Genomic DNA, 26,732 nt, shown 5'->3' on the forward strand with positions numbered 1-26,732 from the left:
TGATAAATGTGCTGCAAAGCTTCACAGGAGAGAGAAAGTGATAAACCTGCCACAGATAGAATATAACTAATACTTGCTCTGTAAAACCAGATATATATATAATTTATATACATTATTAATAATTATCAATTTAAAATATATAATAAAAGCAATCATATCATGCACATAATGTTTTCCTGTATGACCGATTGTAGGTGGAAACAAGACGAAACAAATGTCAGTGTTTTAAATCCAGTTTACAGTAAACGTGAGCAGCTGCATCAACTTATCTGTCTGGAAGTTGAAGATTGAGCTGCATAACATGATAAATGTGCTGCAAAGCTTCACAGGAGAGACAGAAACCTGCCACGGATAGAATATAACTGCAATACTTGCTCTGTAAAACCATATATATATATAATTTATATACATTATTAATAATCATCAATTTAAAAAATATAATAAAAGCAATCATATCATGCACATAATGTAAAATAGAAATAAAAACCAATTAAAATAAGGGATGTATAATCATATGTAAAAGCATGAATGTTATTCACAGGTGTCAATGTGGGAAAAACAATACACAGAGAAAACCAGATCTCAGACAGTTAGTGGCTGGATGTCTTCAGGAGTATCCACTGAACTTCAAAGTATACTAAGCACCTACATTAAGATCCTAATTAACATCCTAAAATCCTTTACTTCTTTCAAGATATTTTCGGCCATCAGCCTCATAAAGCAGGTTATAGTAACATCTGTTAAATGTAACTTAGTGATCCGTATCTCACACACAGACGACCATCAACAGGTCTTTGATCTACAGACGTAAATGTAACGTTACTGACCAAGTTCAGCCCTTCTGGCATCAGTGCTTAATATTCTACAGACATGCAGTTTGTGCTGTAAACATGTTCAGCAGAAAACACACAATCATAGAATGATAATGTAATATATGACAGAACCTGTAAAGTAGAAGAGCACTCTGGATGCTGAGGTTGATTCAAAAATATTATAAAGTATATATAATTAGAATATAATTGAGGATTGCAGACTGCTCTGTGGAAAATTAGTCCCATTCCACTTTGCACTATAAATAAAGATTTAAGGAGTTAATTGACAATCAGTTGTCAAAAGACTGGAATGGTGGTTTATTTGAAAGTTTTTGGTTTTGCCAAATTTGTCTCAAGAGCCATAAAAATGACCACAGAACAGATTCAACGTCATCATTTACAGGTACTGATGCAGTTTAGCATCTAACCAGAGACACAAAACAGTAAAGGGCAGAGGAATGCACTCCAGACAAGATGCGCCTTAGAAGTTTATTGACAGTCAAGCAAGTGTGTGGTTCTGAAACATACACATGAAATAATTAGTAAAAACCTATATACAGCAATAGTTTGAAATTAGGACATACAGGGACAGAATATACAGGCAGCGATAAACATGTTTGGGACTCCTACAGTCGCCACTTAGCGAACAACGAACGAGCGGCTAAATATCAGACTAGATTGCCGTGCAAATGACAATAACCCTTATGATTCAATTAGAATAAACTTTACGTTTACTTACCGGTTGATTGCACGCAGTCTTGAAAAGTGAACTCCGAACATCCACATAAACACTAATCTATTTACAGACACGGCAGTCATTTCGCGCCGCCACTCTCGACAAAGCCTTATCACCAACTTAATACCGGTGATATTAGTCCGCGAACAACTGACTACCGTACTCTTCCGCAAGAGGTGTAGTGCGGTAGGTAACAAGTACAACAAAATACATATGCAGATGGGAAACACGCACTGGATGACAGTGCATTACCATTGTATACAAACAGATTAAATAACTATAAACTTAACATATAACCATTTGACTATGGAACACAGCAGCCACTTTGACTCAGTGTACCAACGAACACTTTCTGTACTCAGAGGAAATGTCTTCAGACGAAGTGTGTGGCTCTTAAAAGAGCCTTTGTGTTGTTGGTCTCCATCAGGTGTTTACTTGGAGCTGGTGTACTTGGTCACGGCCTTGGTTCCCTCAGACACCGCGTGCTTCGCCAGCTCACCGGGCAGCAGCAGGCGGACAGCGGTCTGGATCTCCCTGGAAGTGATGGTGGAGCGCTTGTTGTAGTGAGCCAGACGAGAGGCCTCACCGGCGATGCGCTCAAAGATGTCGCTCACGAAGCAGTTCATGATGCCCATGGCCTTGGAGGAGATGCCGGTATCGGGATGGACCTGCTTCATCACCTTGTACACGTAGATGGCGTAGCTCTCCTTCCTGCTCTTGCGCCTCTTCTTGCCGGTCTTGGTGGCGGTCTTAGAGACGGCTTTCTTAGAGCCCTTCTTGGGCGCTTTGACGTCAGGCATGATTTTAGATTTCTTCTAAGTCGGAAAATACTTCCAAAGGCACAGGATGGTCTATATATATCAACTTGATGCAAATTGCACTGTGCTGTTGCTTGCACAGGATTGGCTGCCTTCTGAGCGGGACTGAGCATGCGCCAAAGACCTAAACTTTCCTGTGAGCAGATGTCTCTAGTGTTTGAGTGACTAAATTACTGTCGGTGATACAAAGTCATAAAACATACAGGTTTACATCAATCTAGAGTTTAACAAATGGGGGAACAGTAAGTAAGGCAAAAAAATGTTGCAGCATTTTATAATAGTTTAATTATGAGACATGAAAGGTTTTGTACTGCACTAAACTGCCTTTATGTAGAAGCATTGTTGGAGGGAGCCGAGAACAAAGGATTTCATTACCAACGACTCCTTCACTGGAATAAATAACTTTAACGGTTCCTAAAATGTTACAAGATTTATTTTTTTGTTTGTTATTGCGGAGAATTGCAGTATTAAAAAGTATTAGTAGTAGAATTTATAGCACCCTTAGTGGTGAATAGAAGTGTCACAATAATAAAAGGTAAACATTTTTAAAAAGTCACAATATATTTACTAAAGAATGAATTATATGTTTGTAATATGTTTACATGAAGGATATTACATGTTACAGTATATTGACACATTGAATGTATTGAAATCATGAAAGCATAATCACTGGAGGATTTAAACACTGAAGAATAGCCATCAGGGAAAGTTAGGGATTATTCAAGGCGAGGCTTTTCGGAGACAGGGGAGGAGAAGCTGAGACAACTGATGAGAAGCAGAGACTGCCGTAAGACAACAGGAGAGGACTCCTGGATAAGACCATGCGGCCGCAGGACAGAGGGCAGGATAGAGGTGATGTCAGAGGGAGCCCAGCCACAGAGATGACCAGCGGATCGATGAAGGAGGGGTCAGAGCGATTGGAAGCCAATCACTGACCCCAGAAGACGGTCTTTGTGTTTTGCGACAGATTTCGGAACGGTTTCCGACCATCACAGAACATAAAAGGAATGTTAGAGAGAGCGTGCGGGAGGCCACGGTAGACTCCGTTTTTCAGCCACCCGGCTAGGTCGGACCTGTGAGTGGAGTTTGCACGTGGTCTCTGCTCTCGAGAAGCATACTATCGATAGTGTATTTTAGATTGTAATTGTCATCATCAGTTTACAGTTGTTATCGTTTAATTAAATACTGTTTTGAATTTGGACCGGATCGAGTTGCTTCTTGATGCGGCTGCGCAGAAAGAAGTAAACACAGCAGCGGCTTTGCGATTCCTCCAGAAACTTCAGCCACCACATTATTTAAAAAAACAGGGTTGCACAATTAAATGTAAATTGTTACCTCTTCTCCAACACACCCACAGAACAACTGTTTAATTCAAACATTACAATCCATGATTACCAGTTCCTCAACGTAACAATGGCCACATGAACCACTTGAAAGCTTTCCTTTTGAACTGGAATAACCAAGTCTTATTATATTGAGTGACTTCTTTTTCTTGACATACACAGGGCACCATGTTGGGCTGCTTAGTCTCACGAGCATGAACACATGTTGAGGAGAGCCAACTCAATGTGAACCATTTGAGTTCGCTCAAATGTTCACTTTTGTCACAGTGTGACTGCAGAATAACAATAGACATGTGTGCAGTCAGTAAATGGTAGAACACAGTGAGCTCTTATGCAGTTTGAAGTTCAGACAATCTGCTGCCCTTCATGAGATGTTCGTAGAGGCAGATATTTTTCTGTTTGTGGATACTTTGTATCTGTTTTATGGTGTTTATTTTGATATATTATACTATATTAAAGCGTCAGTTTACATTCATATATGACATCGTAACACCTCGTCTAGTTCTGTAAGTTATGTTTTCTCTCGTTTCAGATAACTTCACTTCCTGACCTGGACTGTTTCCGGCCCTGATCAGCTTCTGTTCCCAATTTAGTTGTATCGCTACCAGTACCCGAGGTAGAACAAAGCACAACCAGGTTTTTCCTAAATGTAATGTGTTTTTGAAATGGACAGTTGTATCAAATATTTTACAGCTGAATGAGTTTTTTTGGTTGATGTTTGGATTCTCCTCAAAACCGCAAATAGTGAATATGGAGGCTTCTCCAAAAGGGACAGTGTCTGCCTTATCACATGTATCTCTGGAAATAATAATAATAATAAGAATGTTACCAAAGCAGTTATTCCCTCAAATAAAGCAAATGTTTCATTGACTCCTTTGTTCATCTTTTAAATGTATACAGTTATACAAACAAGAATTATAAGCGGAAAGTGAATCGGAAACTAAAAATATATAACGTGAACAGTACAAATTAATCAAACAGATTCTGTATTTAAGAGGTTCGGGGATGTAACCGTCAAATTATTTAAGTTTTAGAATACTAGTACAGAATGATTTAATTGAGGAGTTGTCATTTATGGTGAAACATGAGTTTGCAGAAGAGGAATGAGCTCTTCAGAGAGAGTGAGGTGGCTCTTAAAAGAGCCGTTGTGGTTTGTGGATCAGCAGACAGCTTAAGCTCGCTCTCCGCGGATGCGACGAGCCAGCTGGATGTCTTTGGGCATGATGGTGACCCTCTTGGCGTGGATGGCGCACAGGTTGGTGTCCTCGAACAGGCCGACCAGGTAAGCCTCACTGGACTCCTGCAGAGCCATCACAGCGGAGCTCTGGAAGCGCAGATCGGTCTTGAAGTCCTGAGCGATTTCTCTCACCAGACGCTGGAAGGGCAGCTTGCGGATCAGCAGCTCCGTGGATTTCTGGTAACGACGGATCTCTCTCAGAGCCACGGTACCGGGCCTGTAACGGTGAGGCTTCTTCACGCCGCCGGTGGCCGGGGCGCTCTTACGGGCAGCCTTGGTGGCCAGCTGCTTCCTGGGGGCTTTGCCTCCGGTGGATTTACGAGCGGTCTGCTTGGTTCTTGCCATGACTTCTTCTTCTTTCTCTGATCAGGAGAAACATGCAGTCGACGAGGAGACACGCTGCTCTTAAACTGTGAAATGGTGACGCAGCTTCAGACCTCCGGCTCCTGATTGGTGAGGGGCTCCTCCTGGAGCTCAGCCCCGCCCAGAGCAGCGACCCACCGCCCGAGTCTCCGCTGCTCATTGGCGGAAAATGCTTTCAAATTGTCCGCCAAAATATAGAGTGGTCCGCCCTTGTTTTGTTTTGTTTTGTTTTTGTTTTCCTTTTGAATTGTATTTGTATAAGTAGCCTAATAGACATCCTGATCCACACTCCATACCCGTTGGTGGCGGTAATGCACCAATTCGTTGTTTGCCAACCGCCAATAAACCTCAAACAACAGAAGAAGAAGAAGAAGAAGAAGAAGAAGAAGAAGAAGAAGAAGAAGAAGAAGAAGAAGAAGAAGAAGAAGAAGAAGAAGAAGAAGAAGAAGAAGAAGAAGAAGAAGAAGAAGAAGAAGAAGAAGAAGAAGAAGAAGAAGAAGAAGAAGAAGAAGAAGAAGAAGAAGAAGAAGAAGAAGAAGAAGAAGAAGAAGAAGAAGAAGAAGAAGAAGAAGAAGAAGAAGAAGAAGAAGAAGAAGAAGAAGAAGAAGAAGAAGAAGAAGAAGAAGAAGAAGAAGAAGAAGAAGAAGAGTGGTCCGCTCTCTGTTCTTCTGCAGAAAGCCTCCTTTCTGCTTGGTCTGTTTGTCAGGAACCGTCCCACGCGCTCCGCGGACATATAACAGAGGGTTTCGGTTGTTGGTCAACATTTATTTTCTAAAAGCATCTAACGGTGAGTGTCAGAGAAAAACCCGGAGGTTTTCAGTGGTTTAGTGAAAATGTCTAAAGTCCAAATGCTGAGATGTTTAGTCAACCAGCGACTAACTGCGGCTGCGGAAGAGATATTTGGTCTGTTTGAAAGAACGATAGCAGAGCACGAGGAGGAACTCTCTGCTGTAAAAGAGGAGAACGAGCGACAACGGAAACTACTGGACGCTGTTTTAAACCCTCAGCTTCGGTTACACAGAGCAGACGTCCAGCTGTTGGTGGTTGAAGAAGAGGTTCCCCCTGAGCAGCAGGAGTGGAGCTCCAGTCTGGACCAGGAGGACCCAGAGCCCCCACACATTAAAGAGGACCAGGAGGACCCAGAGCCCCCACACATTAAAGAGGAGCAGGAGGACCCAGAGCCCCCACACATTAAAGAGGAGCAGGAGGACCCAGAGCCCCCACACATTAAAGAGGACCAGGAGGACCCAGAGCCCCCACACATTAAAGAAGACCAGGAGGACCCAGAGCCCCCACACATTAAAGAGGACCAGGAGGACCCAGAGCCCCCACACATTAAAGAGGAGCAGGAGGACCCAGAGCCCCCACACATTAAAGAGGAGCAGGAGGACCCAGAGCCCCCACACATTAAAGAGGACCAGGAGGACCCAGAGCCCCCACACATTAAAGAAGACCAGGAGGACCCAGAGTCCCCACACATTAAAGAGGACCAGGAGGACCCAGAGCCCCCACACATTAAAGAGGACCAGGAGGAACTCTGCACCAGTCAGGAGGGAGAGCAGCTTCAAGGGCTGGAGGAGGCTGATGTTAAGTTCTCATTCACTCCTGTGAAGATGATGAAGAGGAAGCTCAGTCCTCACAGCTTCATCAAAGACAAACTGAACAGATAGAAACAGAAGCTGATGGAGACGACTGTGGAGGACCTGAACCAGACAGGAACTCAGATCCAGATAGACATCAAGGACCTGATACTGATGAGAAGACTGGAGACTCTTCTGACACTGATGATTGGAAGGAGACCAGAGAACCTCAGTCAGGTTTAAACTCTTTGAAACCTGATGAAGTCCATGTCAGTGATTCTAGATTTAGTGCTGGTGAGAAATGTTTTAGATGCTCCGAGTGTGAGAAAACATTTAGCGCCAGAGGAACTCTGAAGAGACACATGAGAATCCACACAGGAGAGAAACCTTTCAGCTGCTCAGTTTGTGATAAAGGATTTAAGCGCAAAGCAAATCTAAAGGCACACATGAAAACTCACACAAGAAACAATCCCCTTTAGCCCTTTTACCCAATCCCCCCTCCGAGCGGTGGGCCCATAGGGCGGCTCAATGTATATTTTTCGGGTTGTTCCTGGTCACAGGTCACACACGGCCCTAAACCTCGTTACGGTGGTGATTTATTGGAAAGGTGTATCATTTAAGACACGTTGCGTTCTGTTAATATAACGTTATTAGAATTAGAAACACTTTATTAATCCCCAGTGGGGAAACTCATTTGCCACCCAAAGACAGACGACACAGTACACAACAGACAAAGACACATTACAAAGAATAAATAACACCAGACAATGCCGTATAAAACATGATTGACATCAGAAAGATAGAAACCTCTAAAGGTGTTCATTAAAAAATCGGACAGCTGCTGGAACGAAAGACCTTCTCAGTCGTAGAACACTGAGGCATCCTGAGTTACCCAGCTAGTGTTGTTTTTACCGTTGAAATAAAAGTTTTGCTGACGTAAATATCTTCTTGTATGAAGTTATTTTGCATGTTCATACAGAATTGCAGAAGGCAATTAATGTGTTTATGCATTGACTTCTGCAAGTATGTGTTTTCCTTTGTGTAATGTTATAATTTCTGTTGTCACTGTTGAGTCACCCAGTCCTACGCACCTTTTCACTGTACCCACCCTCCCTGTTTTTCCTCCTAAATTGTTTTGAGGAAATGTGTTTTTATGATTTAGGGTGGATGTTTTCCTGGTAATTTTAATATCCCTTTTCTAGTAATGAGCATTCTGAGCTTAGTAGCCTACATACTGTAATGTCAAAAGAATGTTTCTAAATTAAAATTAATTAAATCACACAGTCATTTGACTTATTGCTGAGGGTGCAGAAAAAGATCAGAAGGCAGTTAATGGGTTGAATTTTGTCTTCTGCAGAAGTAAATAAATGTTAAAGGAAAAGTCAGAGCTAAGGCCAAGACTCGCTCCTCTCGTGCTGGACTTCAGTTCCGAGTCGGTCGTGGAGTGCTGGAGTACCTGACCGCTGAGATCCTGGAGTTGGCTGTAAACGCTGCCCGCGACAACAAGAAGACTTGTATCATCCCCCGTCACCTGCAGCTGGCTGTCCGCAACGACGAGGAGCTCAACAAACTACTGGGCGGAGTGACCATCGCTCAGGGCGGCGTGCTGCCCAACATTCAGGCTGTTCTGCTGCCCGAGAAGGCCGCCAAGTAAACCTGGAGCCTCTCTGACTGCTGGAACCAGAACCTCAAAGGCTCTTTTAACCCTTGTGTCATCTTAGGGGTCGCCACTATGTTTAACAGCATAGGAAACCCCCTTAATGATCTTTTTTCAACTTGAAATTCAATTACTTTTCCTAGAATGACCCCAACAAGAGAACAAGTTCAACATTGCTTTTGTTCATATTTCCATAAAAGCTGTACACCAACAGGGTCTTGTCTTAGGGGTAATTTTTGACCCGGCAGTTATAAAATCATTTTTATACTACAGAAAAAAACACACCACAACAACACACACACACACATAAACACAAGACATTGAGATTACGTGTGCTACTGATTGAACTCAGGGAAAATGAAAACTTTCTCGCGAATATGCAGCATCTCCCCTCCACGACCACACACCTGGCTGAAGTTCACAGACAAAATACAAACAAGATCAGAGAGAATAAACATTTCTTGAAAGCATTGTTTACTAATGGGGGAATGCAGTCAGAGGCTATAAGGGTGCTGCAGATGACAGTAACCCCAGACAACTGGAAGAGGATGGATGACCAGGATGATTGACCTGCGTGCCTACATCGAGCTGCTAACATTAGCAGGTGTGTGTGTATCGGTCCCGAGGCGAGGCTGCATCTCTTTGGGATGCAGAGAGTGGAAGGGCGATTTTCCGTGCAATGATGTGACGATACTATTTAATAATCATGAGTCAAGACCTGCAAGGCGTGTGACAGACAAACTTGCGGCCATAAGAGAGGTCTGGGAGAAGTACACTGACAAAAATGATACTTTGGACTAACTTAAAAAAATTACTCTAATTTGTTACATGTAATTCTTTTAGTTTTTATCAAGTTATATTTTCAATTTGGTTGAAAGCTAAAATTTTGACTTGATCTAAATCAAAATATTGCTTTGCAAATTTTGACTTGATTTAAATAAAAAATATTGCTTTGGCCAAAGACAAAACTTTACATATACACATATCCAATTATAGTTTTTACTTTCAATTAAACTGATTAAATGACTGTTCCCCTATTTGTTCTCTCTAGATTGATGTAAACCTGTATGTTTTATGACTTTGTATCACCGACAGTAATTTAGTCACTCAAACACTAGAGACATCTGCTCACAGGAAAGTTTAGGTCTTTGGCGCATGCTCAGTACCGCTCAGAAGGCAGCCAATCCTGTGCAAGCAACAGCACAGTGCAATTTGCATCAAGTTGATATATATAGACCATCCTGTGCCTTTGGAAGTATTTTCCGACTTAGAAGAAATCTCGAATCATGCCTGACGTCAAAGCGCCCAAGAAGGGCTCCAAGAAAGCCGTCTCTAAGACCGCCACCAAGACCGGCAAGAAGAGGCGCAAGAGCAGGAAGGAGAGCTACGCCATCTACGTGTACAAGGTGATGAAGCAGGTCCATCCCGATACCGGCATCTCCTCCAAGGCCATGGGCATCATGAACTGCTTCGTGAGCGACATCTTTGAGCGCATCGCCGGTGAGGCTTCTCGTCTGGCTCACTACAACAAGCGCTCCACCATCACTTCCAGGGAGATCCAGACCGCTGTCCGCCTGCTGCTGCCCGGTGAGCTGGCGAAGCACGCGGTGTCTGAGGGAACCAAGGCCGTGACCAAGTACACCAGCTCCAAGTAAACACCTGATGGAGACCAACAACACAAAGGCTCTTTTAAGAGCCACACACTTCGTCTGAAGACATTTCCTCTGAGTACAGAAAGTGTTCGTTGGTACACTGAGTCAAAGTGGCTGCTGTGTTCCATAGTCAAATGGTTATATGTTAAGTTTATAGTTATTTAATCTGTTTGTATACAATGGTAATGCACTGTCATCCAGTGCGTGTTTCCAATCTGCATATGCATTTTGTTGTACTTGTTACCTACCGCACTACACCTCTTGCGGAAGAGTACGGTAGTCAGTTGTTCGCGGACTAATATCACCGGTATTAAGTTGGTGATAAGGCTTTGTCGAGAGTGGCGGCGCGAAATGACTGCCGTGTCTGTAAATAGATTAGTGTTTATGTGGATGTTCGGAGTTCACTTTTCAAGACTGCGTGCAATCAACCGGTAAGTAAACGTAAAGTTTATTCTAATTGAATCATAAGGGTTATTGTCATTTGCACGGCAATCTAGTCTGATATTTAGCCGCTCGTTCGTTGTTCGCTAAGTGGCGACTGTAGGAGTCCCAAACATGTTTATCGCTGCCTGTATATTCTGTCCCTGTATGTCCTAATTTCAAACTAATGCTGTATATAGGTTTTTACTAATTATTTCATGTGTATGTTTCAGAACCACACACTTGCTTGACTGTCAATAAACTTCTAAGGCGCATCTTGTCTGGAGTGCATTCCTCTGCCCTTTACTGTTTTGTGTCTCTGGTTAGATGCTAAACTGCATCAGTACCTGTAAATGATGACGTTGAATCTGTTCTGTGGTCATTTTTATGGCTCTTGAGACAAATTTGGCAAAACCAAAAACTTAAATAAACCACCATTCCAGTCTTTTGACAACTGATTGTCAATTAACTCCTTAAATCTTTATTTATAGTGCAAAGTGGAATGGGACTAATTTTCCACAGAGCAGTCTGCAATCCTCAATTATATTCTAATTATATATACTTTATAATATTTTTGAATCAACCTCAGCATCCAGAGTGCTCTTCTACTTTACAGGTTCTGTCATATATTACATTATCATTCTATGATTGTGTGTTTTCTGCTGAACATGTTTACAGCACAAACTGCATGTCTGTAGAATATTAAGCACTGATGCCAGAAGGGCTGAACTTGGTCAGTAACGTTACATTTACGTCTGTAGATCAAAGACCTGTTGATGGTCGTCTGTGTGTGAGATACGGATCACTAAGTTACATTTAACAGATGTTACTATAACCTGCTTTATGAGGCTGATGGCCGAAAATATCTTGAAAGAAGTAAAGGATTTTAGGATGTTAATTAGGATCTTAATGTAGGTGCTTAGTATACTTTGAAGTTCAGTGGATACTCCTGAAGACATCCAGCCACTAACTGTCTGAGATCTGGTTTCTCTGTGTATTGTTTTTCCCACATTGACACCTGTGAATAACATTCATGCTTTTACATATGATTATTAGTGATGGCGAGATGAAGCCTCATGAGGCATCGAACCACTTCAGCCAATTGGTTCGAGAAAGGGTTCATTACTCGAAGCTTCATGTGCACACGACACCACCTAGTGGCCAAAAGTATGGCTGGGTGAAGCTCCAGTTTCCTCCTTATTCTCATGCAAGGCACGGTAATGCCTTAGCATGGATGAGGTGTTGTTATTGTACCCCAACTCCCTGGAGCACAATAAACACCGCACCTTTAAATAAAATTAGAAACTGTGAAAAATACCGTTCTTGATAAGCAAACCTAATGAGTCTGAAATAGAGTTAGATTTAGCTTACCTTATTAGGAGTTATCAAATCAAAGTGTTCCCACACAGGGGAAATCCTCCTCTTCCTAGCTGGCTCCATCTTATCACCTATCCTTCTCACCTCACTCTCCTAACTCTCCGAACTATCTCTCTCTCCAAACTCTCAACCAACAACACACATTTTGAATGGAGCCTGAGGGGTTTATATTGCTGTCAAACCTCCCGGCAAAATCTGAACCGCTTGCCGAAGCAGTCACGTGGTACAGCCGGGTAGCGAGGCTTCGGACGTCATCATTTTTGGCTCCTCCCCTACATGAAGCAAGCCTCGATACGCGCTTCGAGGAAACGCCCCCTCCATTACTCGACACACGCTTCGAAGCGTCGGCACATCTCGTAACAACACTAATGATTATACATCCCTTATTTTAATCGGTTTTTATTTCTATTTTACATTATGTGCATGATATGATTGCTTTTGTTATATTTTTTAAATTGATAATTATTAATAATGTATATGATATATATCTGGTTTTACAGAGCAAGTATTAGTTATATTCTATCTGTGGCAGGTTTATCACGTTCTCTCTCTCCTGTGAAGCTTTGCAGCACATTTATCATGTTATGCAGCTCAATCTTCAACTTCCAGACAGATAAGTTGATGCAGCTGCTCACGTTTACTGTAAACTGGATTTAAAACACTGACATTTGTTTCGTCTTGTTTCCACCTACAATCGGTCATACAGGAAAACATGAATACAAACTAGTTAGTGTCTAATATGTCTGTCTCTCCTTAGAAGTGGATTCATTTTTGCTACTTCATTCTCCTCCTGTATGCATGTATGTTTAGAATTGTTACATTTTACTATTTGCTACTTGTTAAGTAGTGTGTAACGATGAGCAATGGAATGTCCTTAAATGTATCATGTTTCTCCCTTAAAAAGTAACAGTTATGTCTGCTTAATAACTTATGTAAAAACTGGAACATTTGTTATTTTTCTATCATTGTAATAAATGAGGTGACTTACTGAATAACCCTTGTTTACTTGTCTTTTTTCCTCTATATTCTAATACAAAGCTTGTTATAATAACATTAAAAACAAACAGGAAAATGCTCTTAAGGAAGATGTGGGTGGCTCTTAAAAGAGCCTTTTATAGGAGCGTTGGTATTTCAGACTGAGAACAGCTCACTTCTTCTTGGGTGCTGCTTTCTTGGCTTTGGGCTTGGCAGCCTTCTTTGCGGGGGCTTTCTTGGCTGCAGGGGCCTTGGCTGCGGGGGCCTTTTTGACCATCTTCTTGGGACTCTTGGTCGCCTTTTGGGGGCTCTTGGCTGCCTTCTTTGGGCTCTTGGCAGGTTTCTTGGCCGCTGCGGGTTTCTTTGCCTTCTTGGGTGATTTCTTAGCAGCTACTGGTTTCTTTGCTGCCGCTGTCTTGGCCTTTTTGGCCGCTACGGGTTTCTTTGCTGCGGGCTTCTTGGCTTTGGGAGCGGCTTTCTTTGCCGGTTTATCGACAGCCGTCTTGCTTATCTTGAAGGAGCCTGAGGCCCCGGTCCCCCTGGTCTGGACCAGAGTTCCCTTAGCCACCAGGCTCTTGATGGCGGTCTTGACGCGGGAGTTGTTCTTCTCCACATCGTATCCTCCGGCTGTCAGAGCCTTCTTGACGGCGGCAGCAGACACGCCGTTCCGCTCCTTGGATGCGGCCACAGCTTTAACGATGAGCTCAGCGACGCTGGGACCAGCCTTCTTCGGCCTGGGCGCCTTCTTCTTGGCTGCTTTGGGCGCCGCGGGGGCTGGAGCTGGAACTTCTTCTGACATTTTCTATCGTTGATGTGTTTGTAGTTACGAGAACACGAGAGTCTGACTGACTGATGAAGAGCTCAGAGCAGGGGGCTGGACTTAAACACACCATGAGAACCGTGGAGACTCAACCCATCCCGGGACTCCTCAGTGCGGTCTGAAAGCAGAGTCACTTGTGTTTTCTCTTCACTGATAAAGACTCAAAACTACATGTGGAAGAAGTACTGAAGGCTGACGGTGAAGGGAGCCGGTAGCGGACTAGTATCTCTTCATATTGAAGTCACGTAGAGCTCTGATGATCTCTGTGTTCTGTTTGAGGAGCCTCCAAACCTCACCTCCTCACCGCCGTGGACAGCACTGATCAGCGGCTTTTCCCACTCATTTCTCTCTAAAAATGATTTAAAATGCATCAGAGCTCCATCAAAAGTGGTTTTCCAACTGGTCCACATGTTTGTTAAGAGTCTCGATGTAAAAACAACCATCTGATGTTGATCAGTTTGTAATAAGCTGAAGTTATTGTGGGAGCAGCAAACACACTGATGATGGTCGAGGCTTATGGTGCAGTTCAGCCAGACTTCCTATCAGAGCTGCTCACTGTGAACATGTCCTCTGCTGATAATAACTATTCATTTAAATAGTTATACTATTAATGATCAAACACACTGACAAATAAATGTCACTTGTTTTGGGAAGCATGAGTGGCTTTAAGTGTTACAGTAACAATGTTTCACTGATGTTCTGCTGATGATTAAAGTGAGCACTGATGGAGATTTTTATTTTAATGAATAAAACACATTTTTAAAACTTATGATTAATTATAAACTGTTAAATACGAATTAATTATTACGTATTATTAATAATATTCTAAATATGATTATCATTATTATTGTTATAACATTCAATACAATAATCATTCAAAGTGATTCAGACAGTGATACTTAAAAAAATAGACAGTGTTAAAATACATTTAATTGCATTAAAATGGATAAAAAAATACTCTTGTTGAATAGATTCATGATGCACTGACCTGAAGAGGTACGGTTTAAAATGTATTATTTCACATTCTATATTGAGAAATGTTTATAATACAAAACACAGATTAGGTAGTACATTTGTAGTAACAGGAATACATCTCGTCAGTGTGCTCAAGCTTTACTAGAAGTATCTATATTGTGTGTCTGTGGCCCAATACAAAAGACTTGATTTGTGATATTGGGCTGTACAAATAAACCTGATTTGACAGCTGAGATGAAGAGTAAATGCTTTGTGGGTAGTACTGCAACTTCCTAATCATTACTGACATAACAGCAGATGTGTTTGCTTCCGACTCGCAGCTCACCTTGAAATAAAACTGAAGCAACGATTTCATAAATTAAAGTCTGGTTTATAGTTTATTTATATATATTTTTCAAACAAACAAAACAAACCTGGACAATCAGTAAAAATGGCCCAAAACCAAACTAAAGTTCAGCCTCATATTACAATAACTGCTTCACAAACTAGATAACACCAACATGCTCATGGATTGTTTCATCCGTACAACTTTGGGTTGCAGCATTTCTTCCTTTATTAAACACTTAACTCAGAACCTAGTTGACCTGCTGGCACCGTAAGTAAATAGTGTTTTAATTTTTTCACAGGGTATACAGCCCACTTAAAAATGGTAGCCGTGACCTGCGTTCTTCTCCAGGATACCAGCTCTCTATTGAGGAAGTGTGTGGCCCTTAAAAGGACCTTTTGTTTATAATCAACGTGTGATTAGAGTTTAACCGCCGAAGCCGTACAGAGTGCGTCCCTGTCTCTTCAGAGCATACACCACATCCATGGCGGTCACAGTCTTCCTCTTGGCGTGCTCGGTGTAAGTGACGGCATCACGGATCACGTTCTCCAGGAAGACCTTCAACACACCGCGGGTCTCCTCGTAGATCAGACCGGAGATACGCTTCACTCCACCGCGGCGAGCCAGACGGCGGATAGCGGGCTTGGTGATTCCCTGGATGTTATCACGGAGCACTTTACGGTGACGCTTAGCGCCTCCTTTGCCGAGTCCTTTTCCTCCTTTTCCTCTTCCGCTCATTTTCACTGGTTGAAGTCTAACAACAAGATGAATGATGCTGCTGGTTCACTGATATTTAAACCCTGTCTGAAGACGTGATAGAAGACAGAGGCGGGGCTTCTCCTTCTTTGGCTTTAACTGAAGGGTGATTTGTCCCTGGATGCACCCGGAAGGACTGTAGGGGACCAACAGGTTTAGGTTATAGTTTAGTTTTAGTTTTTAAGTTGTTGAATGGAACAGGTTTAATATCCAGAATATAACTTCTTCATGGAGTCATTTAAAAAAAATATATATATTTATAATTTGTAATAAAATGATTGTGTTTAAATGACAATTGTCATAAAGCCATGATGTTACACATTATTATCCACCGGAGATGTCAGCATTTATCCTGTGGATGGTGTCAGGATGGAAGTCTCTTCGTGGGAGGATGGTGGAGATAATGAAAACCTGAAATAAGAGTTGTGTTGCTATGAAGGGGTTTATTCCATTACTCTATATATGTCCCCTCGCCGTTTTCAGTATCGAGTATGTTTATCTGAGTTTAAAACTGTTTAATTTGTTACTTCTGTCAGAGTTTCTCTCTCTCTCTTGAGCTGTCTCTCTGTAAAGGACGTTTTCTCTAAATTAGTTTTTTCTCATCCCCTGAGTCATGTCCACTCCAGTAGCACTTACAACCTTCCAGTTTCAATCCTATCTGTATTCTCAATGTTTTCATAGAGGGGTTTGTTCATATTTAGCATGGATAACCTGATTTATAGAACATTTCAATTTCCTAAAAACATGGCAAATTTTATTTTATTTTGTATGCTTGTTGACTTTATTTTCTGATTAACAGAGTGATATATCCAAAATTCCCTCTGTTAACCAATTTACTATTGTCAACAAAATAAAAACAAGAATTTGGACCTCGCTTTATCCAATGATCAGATTTCCGCTCTGGGATGTATGCAATTTAGATCATATTTAATATGATATGGCCTCACTTGTATATTTAAACATACATTTATTTTATATTTTTAATTTCGATGCATTGAGCAGCACAAGATTTTGCCCTTTCATCTGCTCTTGGAGTCTGAGCAGCAGAGATTTCAAATCCCTTCACAAATACTGGGTCTGTGTTGTATTGTGCGGAAGTCAAACAACACCCAATAGCAGTCAACTCCGTACAGACATCAACATTGTTATGTAACCACATGGAAACAGTACTAGCCTGTTCGCCTTCCCATTATAGGGAGTGTTTTTGTGTTTTGTCTATAGCAAGTCCCCCCGCCCCCGCGCCAACATCGAGCTCAGTCGAGCTCAGCTTTGTGGCAAACAAGCGGCGATGCAAAGGTGAGATATGTGCTTCATTTTCAGGTTGACAAGACAACACGTGGAGGATGAAGACTAACTGGTTGGTTTGGCCAGTGTTTGTTTCGCTACTAACTTCTCCGTCTCCGGAAAGGAGCAGCCTGAAGGAGGATGCCTCCATTTTCTACAGGAGGCATCCGGTGTTTTGTCGATGAGAGTCTCGAGTCTAGGGATGAGCAGTCAGTCCGAAAAGACGCTGCGCTTCAGCTGTTACGTGCTTATGTAATGTTGCCAAATTCTATGACGTCATTTGGCCAGAGTAACTTATAACGCGTCAGACGTAAGAGTAGCCTACTTAAAAAACAAAACAACGTAGTACGAGTAAAAGTGCTGCATTTCAAATGTCACTTGACTAACCCTATGCCAGTTTAATAATATGGAATAGTATTCAAAGTAAAAGTAATCTCAATGCAGACAAAAATACATACTGTCGAAGTTGATGTATGATTAGATTATTTTTTCTAATGCAGTCTAAACCTCAAAATAAAAAAAAAGAATTAATAGAAATTATTAAAACAATTAAAAAGAAATGCATGAGTATATTTGAGAAGCTGGGACTGTAAAATGTTGGGCATCTTTTGCATTAAACATTATTTATAAGCTCTTCATATGTTTTGTATGCAAACATTTGGTGTGGTGTAAAAATATATATATTTCCCTCTAAAATGCAGTGGACTGCAAGGAGAAAGTGGCAATATTGTAAAGACCTCTGATGTTTAAGTACAGTATTTGAATAAATGTACTTGTTTGCGTTCCACCGCCGGCTGTAACTGATTAGATTTCTTCAAGCCTGTCGGAACCTATGCCTCTAAAAGTGTTTTCTGTTTGATGTTCCCACTCACCTTTCAATACAGGTGAGCAAACTACAGCCAGAGGAGGCAGCACTAAGAACGGAGGAGCTACACTCTTACAGCAAGTCAATCAGCTCTTCAGTTCAGTCCATTCCACCATGTTTGCGTCAGTCATCCTGCTATTGATCTGCGTTGTCTTCATCCTCATTCAACTCAAATCCCGGAGGCCAAAGAACTTTCCACCAGGACCCGCCGTCCTGCCGATACTGGGGAACATTTTGGAACTGAGCCTAGAGAACCCCCTGAATGACTTTGAAAGGGTGAGACATACGCTTAAATGAACGATGTTGCTCTTCCAATGCATTCACTTGTTATTGTATTCATGTAATCACTATCATTAGTACATAAAATGTGTCTAAAATGTTTTAAAACTGACACTTATGGCAATTGTGCTATTTTCCCTGATCGTAACATATTTAAAAGTCGGTTGCAAGTGGAAAATAAAAACGTGAACTTCAATCTGTGCACTGTGAGATATGCTTCTTGGGTAAGGTGTGCTCACTGACATATTGTCTGTACAGAGTTGACTGCCTGTGTACTTATCTACTGGACTATAGCCAACCAGTGGTACAGGCCATGTATACATATTGGGCTTTGTCTAACCTACACACGATAAAATACTTGGAAAGAGATTTTGAGATCTCCGCTGCTGAGCTCTCAGTACAATGCAGATGAAAGAAAATCCTGAAGTTGTGGCTAAATTCTAAGTACATATTACAACACTGGTCATTCATTACCAAAAGTATCTGCATAGCTACATACCACAAGGTGCGTCTAGTTAGAGCTGCATCCTTCAGGGCGGAGGTAGACTCCCCAAGGCCAGGTGCAATCGATTCAAACACTCACTTTTAGTTTGTGCAATGAAATCACTGAATATACACTCCACCAATAGGTGTCATACTGTCTCATTATTTTTTAACTTGCTCTTATGTGCTGTGTTTACCTGCTTTAAATTGATTTCATTGAATTGCTGTGAGTAATATCCATCTGAAGTTATATGATATATATATTTAAAACACTGACATGTTATCTGGTTCTCTTCCAGCTGAGGAAGACTTATGGAAACGTCTACAGTTTATTTCTCGGTCCCAGACCAGCAGTGTTCATCAATGGGATGAAGACCATTAAGGAGGCTTTAGTGGCCAAGGGCGTTGATTTTGCTGGAAGACCCCAAGACCTGTTTGTCAATGACTCCACCCAGAGGAAAGGTAGGACAGACGTGATGTTTCAAAGGGCAGTGAATGCATCATCTGCCTCGCTGATTAAAAAAAACTAATCCCACATTCTGCAAAAGTACTTCATATGTCAGCAGTGTATCTTTGTTCATGCATATAGGGATGGGACAGTTACCAGTATAACTATATATGGTGTTTTTTATTGTCATTATTATCACAAATCAATGGAAATGTGGGGCCTCTGCACAGGCACATGCTGCAGCATGATGGGAAATAGTGAAAACCTGTTGACTAGTATCTCTTTGTGGCTCATCATGGCGCAGCAATTCAGCAATTTGACTAGGAGTTGAACCACAAAGTTCTTTAAAGGGATTCAATAAAACCTTTAATTTAAAATCAAAAACACGTGAAGGGAGGCTTAAACAGGGCTGATATGATCTTGCCTTCTAGTGTTTGTGTAAATCTGAGCACCTGTGTTTTCTTTGGCAGCACCTCACAACTCAAACGGAGGGGAACAAGCGTATGTTATGTAACAGATGTATGTTTACAGTGTGCTGTTCAGTTTGCCAGAGAAAAGGAGGTAGGGCTGGAGCTGATTTATCTTAAATGTATCTTTAACAAGGCAGTTATTCAGTCATCAGACTTGTCTGCACTTGTCCTGTAGAAGTCTTTATGAAAAGCAGCTGCCCACTCACATGTTAAGCGCCTCTATATATTATTCTAACCACGAGTCTTTCGAAAGTCTTTGTTCTCTAAAAAGTGGGACTCCATTCAATACCTTTGGCAGGGGAAGCACCTTCCTTGCACAACACTGAAAATTGGTCCAACTGCCTTGAACCCACCACTTTTGCTAAGTTTATTTTGCTGTTGTGTATCAACCGTCCATCTGTTCAAAACTAGTTCAAAAAGTATATAAATCATTAATAAAAATGTTGAGACCACTGACTGTAATGAACGGTAACTAAATAAAGAAGCAATATTAAGTTACAGAGGAGAGTAAATAATAAAACGTACTAGAAAGTAGACTGGCTCTGGAAAAACACTGCTACAATCACTTTCGTGCCACTTCGTGTGTTTTAGGAGTGATTCTGGCAGATTACGGTTCTAGTTGGAAGGATCAACGTCGCTTTGCTCTGATGAACTTGAGGAACTTTGGTATGGGGAAGGATTCAATGGAGGAGAGGATTCATGGAGAGATACAATACACCCTTGACACGCTGGAGAACAGCATTGGTAAGTCATCAGTGAGCCCACAGTCCTCCGATGGATGGCAGGGTTCACTTTAATCAGTGACAGACATCTGAGCAGCACAAATACTCTACTATTGTTTGATAATGTTACACGGTGGATCTTGATCACGCATTTTGATGAATGGTGAATGTTGATTTTTGCTTGTTCATTGCTAGTCTAATGTTCTTGTTTGCATTCTTGCACAATACTGTGTTGAACTTCAGTGAACATGTCTTTTTACAGGCAAAACCTTCAGTCCGCAAATTATGTTTCATAATGCGGCCTCCAACATCATCTGCCAGGTTCTGTTTGGAAAACGCTTCGAGTATGACGATGAGGTCATCAAAGTGATTGTTCAGTGCTTTACTGAGAATGCCAAGTTAGCCAATGGACCATGGAGTATGGTGAGTCAAAGGCATGTTTCTGCCTTCAAACCGGGCTCAGAAATATCAGACTTCAGCTAAGCTAGCGGCTCTGTGAGGCTGTACTTGGGGTCAGTGGTGCTCAGAGCTAACTTTAGCAAGCTAACATAGTGATAGTTAGCAGGTATAATGTTTACCATATTCGTCATCTAAGTTTAGCACGTTAGCATGCTAGCATTTTTCAAGTGGCACCAATCAAAAAGCTACAACTGGGGCTAATGTGAGTATCACTAGTAGGACATCGACCGTGAGAGTTACCCAATTGACACTTTTCACACGCTTTTCAATCATCCATTTTCTCATGCAGAGAAAAACAAGTTTATAACCGATAACGTATGATCGAGGACATTTAAACCTGCAACACGCTCTGCTGCTCGGTCCTCTGTCAAAACTGCATAACTAAAAAGAAGAAGAGAAAACAACAGCAACTGGCTGAGTGGTGTTTCATTCAACATGTTGGGATCTTAATCTGCTTCATGGTTCACATGGCCATCCTGTCTGTCTCCAGAAGAAGCAGCTGTCAGTACTTTCTCTGCACAGAGCGCTTGATTTTATCTCTTTTCCTCCACAAGCCGATTATATCTCAGGAACCCACGGTGTTGCCAGATAGCAGTCAAGTGGGCTGCCCTGCCCAGTGCGCTCAGGAGCGTCCCAAACGCTATTGTTGTACTTTTGTGGCCAGGCCCCCTTGGCTCACCGGTGGCGCACTTGAAAGGACAGAAAGGACGCATTATCATTCGCATTATTATGAGCACTATCATAATAATGCTAGTGTCTCATGACACACTGACAATTAGGGAAACACGCCTCTCCATATTATTCTAACCACAAGTCTTTTGAAAAAACAAACACTTCTTTGATGTGCAAAATAAACTGTGTAGAGAGTAATTAAACGGGTGCAGGTGGAACGGATACCTGCTGCCGTCATCAGATAGCTGTAAAGAGTCACCAGAGTAAAGGAGAGGCCCTCAGTATATTAGCTGTCATGACAGACAGAGCTTTATTCTGCTATAGCTGACATTATTACCATAACCGCTGAAAAATCAGGTTGTAAAGTTACTGTTGCTGTCACAGAAATTCACTAAATTACACATATTACCATACTAATTCATGTTTGCAAAAATATTTTTGGCCTCACAGAAATGTAAGAGTTGTTTTTTTAGCTAAGCACAGAATCTTAACCTACATGTGAAGATAAAATCATTTGTTCAGAGCAATTCATGCCAGAATGCAGAATCAGCATGTTTGGTTCTAAATAATCTAAAGACGTCTTTTCTTTTTTAAAACAGATTTATGACTCTTTTCCCATGATTCGAAGCCTGCCGCTGCCCTTCAGAAAGGCCTTTAAGAATGTTGAGGTATGTTAATATCTCTATCTCGATATCTCTATTTTTATATATATAAAATAATGGTACTCTAACCTCACCTTAAACATGTATACAGAGGCAACCAAAACACATGCATTTTGTCAATGGAGAAAAAAAAGAAGAATACAAATTATGAATGTTGAACTGAATGTTTTTCAGACTTGTCAGAAAATTGCGATTTCTTTGATGAATGAGCACAAGCAGACGAGAGTCCCTGGAGACCCACGAGACTTTGTTGACTGTTATCTGGATCGGTTGGAAAAGGTGAATCATAGAACACAGAAAAGTTGGGAAAATTAGAGAATTATGAATATATTAATAATATACTTACAGGTTTACGTCTTACATTGACATCGGAATCTTTTAACTGACCACTTAGAAACCAATATTTGGGAAGTTCTGCCTGGTCCGCCTGTGATTACTTTACCCGTTTGCAGATTTACATGTCATCATATTTAATTTTTTTAAATAAGATTTAAAAGCAGGAAATACAGAGTTCCTTTTTGTTATATGTGGGCTCAACAATTAACTATTGCTGTCATGTCAAACGTTAAATGTTAGAAGTGTTTTATAGAAAATAAATTGTATATGGCATAAGTGGTTTTATGGTCCATAACCACTGACTTTCTTGCAGTGTAACTGGTTGAAAACTACACATTTACTATGGTTTGGCTCGTGACTCCGGATAATTTTCTGTGTATGGCCTACAATCAATCTACAACGTTTGGCCACCATTGTTTTAAAACAATCATTCTTTTCTCCTTAGGAAGGTGATGCTAGTTCTTCCTTTTCAGAAGCACAGCTGACTATGTACATCCTAGATCTTCACTTTGCTGGGACTGACACTACTTCCAACACACTGCTTACTGCTTTCCTCTACCTTACGAACTACCCACAAGTACAAGGTATGCAAACAATGGCTCCATTGTTCTACCATTGTCTGTACCATTTTTTATGTTATGGGTTGTGTAAAGAACATTAACATCATTCTTGGATTTTTAAACTGTCAAATATTCATGTCTGCATTATTCGGGCTAAAGCAGAGACGCCTACTTGCAGTGAGCACACATTTCGTCAATTTATGGAACTAACCTTATTCAGCTTCCCCTGATAAAATTAGCTGAAGACTCTCATTTCCACCTGTGAAATCAACTTTTGCTGGCTAAAAATGAACGAGAGAACTGTTAGGTATATAAAAAAGGTCATTTCAGCGACACCACACATTAGGATTCTTTTACTTCCACCCTTTCATAGGTTTACATTTCATCCACTCTCAATCATATTGTTCATAGTGTTTTTGTCTTCACATTTCAATTCTATTGCACATTATTATTATCTTTGCTGTTTCTCTCAGAGCGTTGTCAGCAGGAGATAGACGAGGTGTTGGAGGGGAAGGATCAGGCCAGTTTTGAGGACCGAAACAACATGCCTTATGTGCAGGTAAATCATCACTTTTCTCATAATTTCAATTTTATTTTATGTGTACACAGCATATTTGTTAGAGCATACACAGTAGAGCTTGCTTTGTTTTTCTTCAGCCCCATGTCAGATAAAGTATGGGAACATGATATTTAAATCTTTCTTCATCCAGGCCGTGATCCATGAAGTGCAGAGGGTAGCTAACACTGTTCCACTCAGCGTCTTCCACTGTACGACTAAAGACACAGAGCTCATGGGATATTCCATCCCCAAGGTAAGAAGCAACTGGTCTTATCTATACTCTCACTATTGTCAAAAGCTATTTAAGTGTTCTCTGAAGGGAATATGACTTCTCTGCAAATTATAATTTCACATTTGATTTGACTGAGCTAAGAAAACAGTTTAGTCTCTTTCAGTAATGTAGGTCACAGATTTCCCTGAACAGATTACCATACTTAAATAATGGTAGCCTCATTACCTTACGTGGGTAGCTTAATTAAATCGTATCCTCTTATAAATGTCCTCTTCATTCCTCTTTACCCTTTCCTCTTTTGCTTCATTTTCTCCACAGGGTACGCTGATCATTCCTAACCTGGGCTCAGTGCTGAATGAGGAGGGACAATGGAAATCCCCAAATGAATTCAACCCTGAAAACTTCCTCAATGACCAGGGAGAGTTTGTCAAACCAGAGGCCTTCATGCCTTTCTCTGCAGGTATGTGCCAAATTCCAGTCAAGTCAATTATATTCATATAGCCCAATATCACAAATCACAAAATTGCCTCAGGTGGCTTTACAGTCTATAATATGCAACTCCCTTTGTCCTTGGACCCTCACATTGTATAAGGAAAAAGAGGAGCTCGGTGTGATCTAGAAAGTCCATGTGCAGTCTTGGCCTATGGCAGCATAACTAAGGGCTGGTCCAAGGCAAGCCGGAGCCAGCCCTAACTATAAGCGTTATTGAAGAGGAAATTCGTAAGCCTACTCTTAAATGTGGTGATCGTGTCTGCCTCCCGGACGAAAACTGTAAGCTGATTCCACCGCAGTGGAGCTTGATAGCTGAAGTTAGACTGTAGGAACCACAAGTAACCTTGCGTTCTGGGAGCACAGTGTTCTATTGGGGAGTAGAGGAGACGTAGTAGTGAGGGTATGTGAGCATAAAAAACAAACAACATGCACAGAGAGGGTGCCTTAAATCCAACTCTTGTAGATGACTGTGAGGTCTTTGTTTTTATGTCTCAGGTCCTCGCATGTGTCTCGGAGAGGGTCTGGCTCGAATGGAGCTCTTCCTCTTCACGGTGACGCTGCTGAGGAAGTTTAAGTTCATCTGGCCTGAGGATGCAGGAGAGCCAGACTACACTCCAGTCTATGGGGTCACTCTTACTCCCAAACCTTATCGCATGAAAGTCCAACTTCGGGCAACGCAGTAAGCCCAGAATTGATGGATGTTTCAACAAAACAGCCAACGACATGTTGAGCTACCTATCGTGTGGCCTTCACTGTTAGCATTGCTGCCACCAAACAAACTATAACCGTAGTTACCTTCGATACGTCACTTTAGTAATCAATAAAACATACACTTATTTCTCAGAGTATGGCCTTTTTATATGCTGTGTCCAATATCATTCACTCATATACTACTCCCTACTATCTAGAGAGTGCTTGGTTAGTGTTAACTACTTTTCACGCTGCATTATGGGATACTTTGACTTCACTATAAAGGATATAATATTTCTTGCTATACATTCAGACAGGAATAAAAAATGGCAAACTTACTACATAGTGGACTATTTAGAAATGTTGGACACCTACATATACTTACTTCCATAAACACCTTTATTACTGTTACCATGACAACAAAGCTCCCCGAACCTTAACCAAACCGTGGTGATAGACTAAACCTAACCAATATGTGTTTGTGCCTAACCTAACCAAACCCTAAACACAGTGCTGTGACATCATAAAACAGATTTGTTTTGTCAACAATTATTTGTAACAGTGTAATACACAAATGGTGTTGTCATGCCCACGTTACGTCGTTGGAGTCGGATGTTGACAAACGATGTATTTTGTCATTTAATTTGGAGGGATTTTTGATTCCATGACATGCTTTCACCTGTATGATTACAACTTATGCTGTCTCTGTATTCAAATCACATGCTTTGATAGGTTTACTCACCAATGACCTAAAATGACAAGCTTTTATATATGTAGTACTTATGACATGCTTTGATATGTAATTGTTTTATATAGGGTTGATATGATTGGGGATTTCTGCAAATATATGTTTTAAGTTTGAGGTCATAAATCTTGCAATAGCATTATAGTGATGCTTTTATAAGTTTAAGAATAAAGAATGAACTGCAATATTAACAACTCAGTCTTCCCAACGTGTCCGTTTTTGTTGCTAGACAATACGTTAAACACCAAATGACAAATAATAAATAAATACTGTACAGTTGCATAGTGGATTGACTGTTACAAAGGTCCCAACTACAGCCTGAGAGAGTTGGTTATGTAGTCTTGCTATGGGGCTGTTGTAATGGATTGCATTATGTTGCACAGGTGTACTGTGCAACAGTACTGCCAAGCTTTTTATGCAAAGCTTGGCAGTAAGTGCAATATTTTTCTTCTTCTTTCTGGTGTTTTGGCTTTCTTTACAAGTCAATAAAAGAGACTAAAATCATGCTGGTTCAACCACAGACCGTAAGTAAGCAGCATGTATAGCAAAAGTGTGTTATTTTGAGTTCTAAGTACTTCTGCCTTGTGTCTATTCACAATTATGTTATGGACATATCGAATGGTTTGTCTTAGCAACACAATATATTTAGATTCCTCAGACCATTGGTCAAATCTGAGAAAACAAACAAACAAGACAACGGGTAGTGAATGGCTCCTTCAAATGGACAGAATTGGGTAATAGATTTTACATTCAAAGTGATTTTGAACATTAAAACCACATTATGTATATAATTAGATGTATATCAAATAAATATATTCAGTTTTTCAGAATAAGATCGAGGAGAAGCCATCCATCTCTCTGAATGACGCTCAGATCCTCAATTTGGCCTCTCAAGGGCAATTCTTACTGTAGCTCAACAAATGTTACA

The 26,732-nt window shown here is 41.1% G+C and overlaps 6 protein-coding genes across 6 annotated transcripts; 2 read left to right on the top strand and 4 right to left on the bottom strand.

The window, feature by feature from the left end:
* Positions 1-1,979: 1,979 nt before the first annotated feature.
* Positions 1,980-2,348, bottom strand: LOC306698395 (histone H2B 1.2; the record flags this gene model as incomplete). Its single annotated transcript, XM_079162683.1, has 1 exon — positions 1,980-2,348. One exon carries the CDS (start codon positions 2,346-2,348, stop codon positions 1,980-1,982), a length of 369 nt encoding a protein of 122 aa, XP_079018809.1.
* A 2,532-nt stretch (positions 2,349-4,880) lies between these two features.
* LOC306698125 (histone H3.2) lies at positions 4,881-5,291 on the bottom strand (the record flags this gene model as incomplete). Its single annotated transcript, XM_079162303.1, has 1 exon — positions 4,881-5,291. The coding sequence occupies one exon, from the start codon at positions 5,289-5,291 to the stop codon at positions 4,881-4,883; it is 411 nt and encodes a 136-aa protein (XP_079018429.1).
* A 4,541-nt stretch (positions 5,292-9,832) lies between these two features.
* Positions 9,833-10,201, top strand: LOC306698548 (histone H2B 1.2; the record flags this gene model as incomplete). Its single annotated transcript, XM_079162885.1, has 1 exon — positions 9,833-10,201. The coding sequence occupies one exon, from the start codon at positions 9,833-9,835 to the stop codon at positions 10,199-10,201; it is 369 nt and encodes a 122-aa protein (XP_079019011.1).
* A 2,941-nt stretch (positions 10,202-13,142) lies between these two features.
* Positions 13,143-13,769, bottom strand: LOC306698687 (histone H1-like; the record flags this gene model as incomplete). Its single annotated transcript, XM_079163127.1, has 1 exon — positions 13,143-13,769. One exon carries the CDS (start codon positions 13,767-13,769, stop codon positions 13,143-13,145), a length of 627 nt encoding a protein of 208 aa, XP_079019253.1.
* Positions 13,770-15,448: 1,679 nt separating this feature from the next.
* LOC306698688 (histone H4) lies at positions 15,449-15,828 on the bottom strand (the record flags this gene model as incomplete). The annotated part of the gene is made up of 1 exon (XM_079163128.1): positions 15,449-15,828. The coding sequence occupies one exon, from the start codon at positions 15,826-15,828 to the stop codon at positions 15,517-15,519; it is 312 nt and encodes a 103-aa protein (XP_079019254.1). The 3' UTR covers positions 15,449-15,516.
* Positions 15,829-17,082: 1,254 nt separating this feature from the next.
* LOC306699122 (cytochrome P450 2F2-like) lies at positions 17,083-25,989 on the top strand. Its single transcript, XM_079163636.1, has 12 exons — positions 17,083-17,142; positions 18,015-18,271; positions 19,057-19,219; positions 20,267-20,419; positions 20,660-20,820; positions 22,128-22,196; positions 22,365-22,469; positions 22,972-23,110; positions 23,560-23,645; positions 23,797-23,898; positions 24,196-24,337; positions 24,865-25,989. The coding sequence occupies exons 2-12, from the start codon at positions 18,110-18,112 to the stop codon at positions 25,050-25,052; spliced, it is 1,470 nt and encodes a 489-aa protein (XP_079019762.1). The 5' UTR covers positions 17,083-17,142; positions 18,015-18,109; the 3' UTR covers positions 25,053-25,989.
* The last annotated feature ends 743 nt before the right edge of the window (positions 25,990-26,732 follow it).

Source organism: Pholis gunnellus (genome assembly GCF_910591455.1).
Source record: "Pholis gunnellus genome assembly, chromosome: 7".
NCBI classification, from domain to species: domain Eukaryota; kingdom Metazoa; phylum Chordata; class Actinopteri; order Perciformes; family Pholidae; genus Pholis; species Pholis gunnellus.